We start from the raw sequence: 2,248 nt of genomic DNA, 5'->3' as shown, positions 1-2,248 counted from the left end.
CCCGGTGCCCTGGACACAGAGCACCTGCCCCCTGCCACCTTGTGCTTGGGAGCCTGGCCCTCAGCCCCCCTGATGCCCATGCCAGTCCCACTCTCAGCCCCCACCTCCTGTTCCTTATGCCACAATGCACCCTGAATCTACATTCAGGGCCCTGAGGAAATCGGGGCCCTAGTTTGCAGAACCAAGCAAGAGTGGGACCTTGAACAAGGTCCCATGGGCCACTTGCTAACACCCCAAAACACGCCCTCTGGCAACCAACTCTCTGCTTCACCTGGGCCTCTGGCCGTGGCCCTGCTAGTCCCCTCTAGGTGCTCCAACCACTACACCACTGGGTCTTCATCCCAAACCCTGCCATCTTGCCCTAACTAGTGACCTTCACCTCCCACTCAGGCCAAGCCTTTCCTGTCTGAGGCGCCACAGGTCTGTCCATATACCAGGTCCCTTTGGACCCCTAACCCCCAGCCACAGATGCCACCCTCAAGCCCAGTCTTACATGTTAACAGGGCTCTCCGCGGCCAGGGCGACTGCAGAATCCAGGTGCACCTTGCAAGCTCGACCGTGCACCTGCAGGAACTGGGCCGGGTCCTTCTTCTGCGGGGATGGACAAGATGGAGGCCACCACCCAACTGAGCCCCAAGCCCTGCCACTGCCCACACAACCAAGCTTAGCAGCAGCTTCACCTCTACGCCAAGCAGGCCATACTTCTGAGGTAGAAGAACCTGCCGGGGCGCACAGGCAGCACTAACAGGGCCACCTAACCTCTTGGGGACAGGTTTCCTCTCAAGGTAGCCCCAGGAGGCTCTGAGCTCTGGCTCAGTCTTCTACAGAGCCAGTACTGAGACTGACCTCCCTAAAATATCAGTGCCCAACTCTTCACCCCACACCCACCCCAGGGCCACTCACTCAGAGCCAGGTGTAAACACGTTGGCCAGGAGCAGCCTCAAAGACACCACAACTGCATAAACTCATGAAAAGACGATCAACGTCACTATTCGTCAGAGAAACAGCAATCAGAACCAGCCACCTCACACTGCCTAGGATGGCTAAAACTGAAAGGACGGGCAACAGCAAGAAACTGACAGGAGTACGGAGAAATCAGGCTCTTCAGAAAGTCAGACAAAGAACTGCCACGTGACCCAGCAACTCCACTCCACACCCGAAACAGCTAAGAACAGACACTGAAATACTTGTACACCAACAGTGGCACTGGGCACAACAGCCAAAGAGTGGAAACAAGTCAAATGTCCATCGATGCACGACAGAGAAACAAAACATGCATAGCCAGACAGTTCAATATTATTCAGCAGTAAAAAGCAATGGAGTGCTGATCCATGCTAAAACCTGACGGGCCCTGCAAACGTTACACTAAGTGAAGGAGTCAGTCACAAAGGGCCATGTAGCCTACGGTTCCATTCATGTGAAATGTCCGGAACAGGTGAATCCATAGAGACAGAAAGTAGACAGCGGTTACCCAGGGTGTGGGGAGGGGGGAACTAACTGCTAAGGGGCATGGGGCCTCTTTTGGAGGTCACAAAGAGTTTCTAAAATTAGACTGTGGAGATGGTTGCACAATCCTGTGAATATCCTGAGGGCTTCCCGGATAGCTCAGCTGGTAAAGAATCCACCTGCAATACAGGAGACCCCGGTTCGATTCCTGGGTCGGGAAGATCCTCTGGAGAAGGGACAGGCTACTGACTCCAGTATTCTTGGGCTTCCCTGGTGGCTCAACTGGTAAAGAATCCGCCTGCAATGTGGGAGATCTGGGTTCAATACCTGGGTTGGGAAAATACTGAAAACCACTGAACTATACAATATGTGGATTTAAAAAATGTTCCTCCCCTTTTCTTCTTTTCTTCTTTTTTTGGCCATGCCTCAAGGCACAAAGGATCTTAGTTCCCTGAGCAGGGATAGAACCAGTGGGAGCGTGGAGTCTTAACCACTGGACCAAGAAAGGCCTGAGTATGTGAATTATATCTCAATAAAGCTATATTTTTTTAAAAAGGCACCAAGATGGAGGAGAATGGCCCCCGAGTCACCGTTTTCTCCAGAGTCCCTCCCACCACCTCACCGGATGCTGCTACCTTCCATTCGCTTCTCACCTCTGGCCTGAGCTCTCCTGTGGGGGTTACAACCCCAAGTGACCGTAACTGCAGCAGGAAAGCCTAAAATCTGGCGGCGGCAGCAGCAGCAGTAGCCGCCACCAGTGCCGGGCCCTGGCTGAGCTCCAGCCCCCTGCCGCATCAGAGCC

General features: G+C 53.8%; 1 protein-coding gene across 1 annotated transcript in view; it reads right to left on the bottom strand.

Annotated features, from left to right (window-relative positions):
- CLASRP (CLK4-associating serine/arginine rich protein) overlaps positions 1-2,248 on the bottom strand; it is a 25,016-nt gene that overhangs the window by 16,125 nt on the left and 6,643 nt on the right. Inside the window, exon 3 of the mRNA XM_010852689.1 lies at positions 494-591. Coding sequence (XP_010850991.1) covers positions 494-591 — 98 coding nt within the window. The remainder of the gene's footprint in view (positions 1-493; positions 592-2,248) is intronic.

Source organism: Bison bison, unplaced genomic scaffold (genome assembly GCF_000754665.1).
Source record: "Bison bison bison isolate TAMUID 2011002044 unplaced genomic scaffold, Bison_UMD1.0 scf7180017864313, whole genome shotgun sequence".
Taxonomy (NCBI): domain Eukaryota; kingdom Metazoa; phylum Chordata; class Mammalia; order Artiodactyla; family Bovidae; genus Bison; species Bison bison.
Note: the sequence above shows the minus strand (reverse complement) of the source record. Positions and strands in the feature narration are given on the sequence as shown.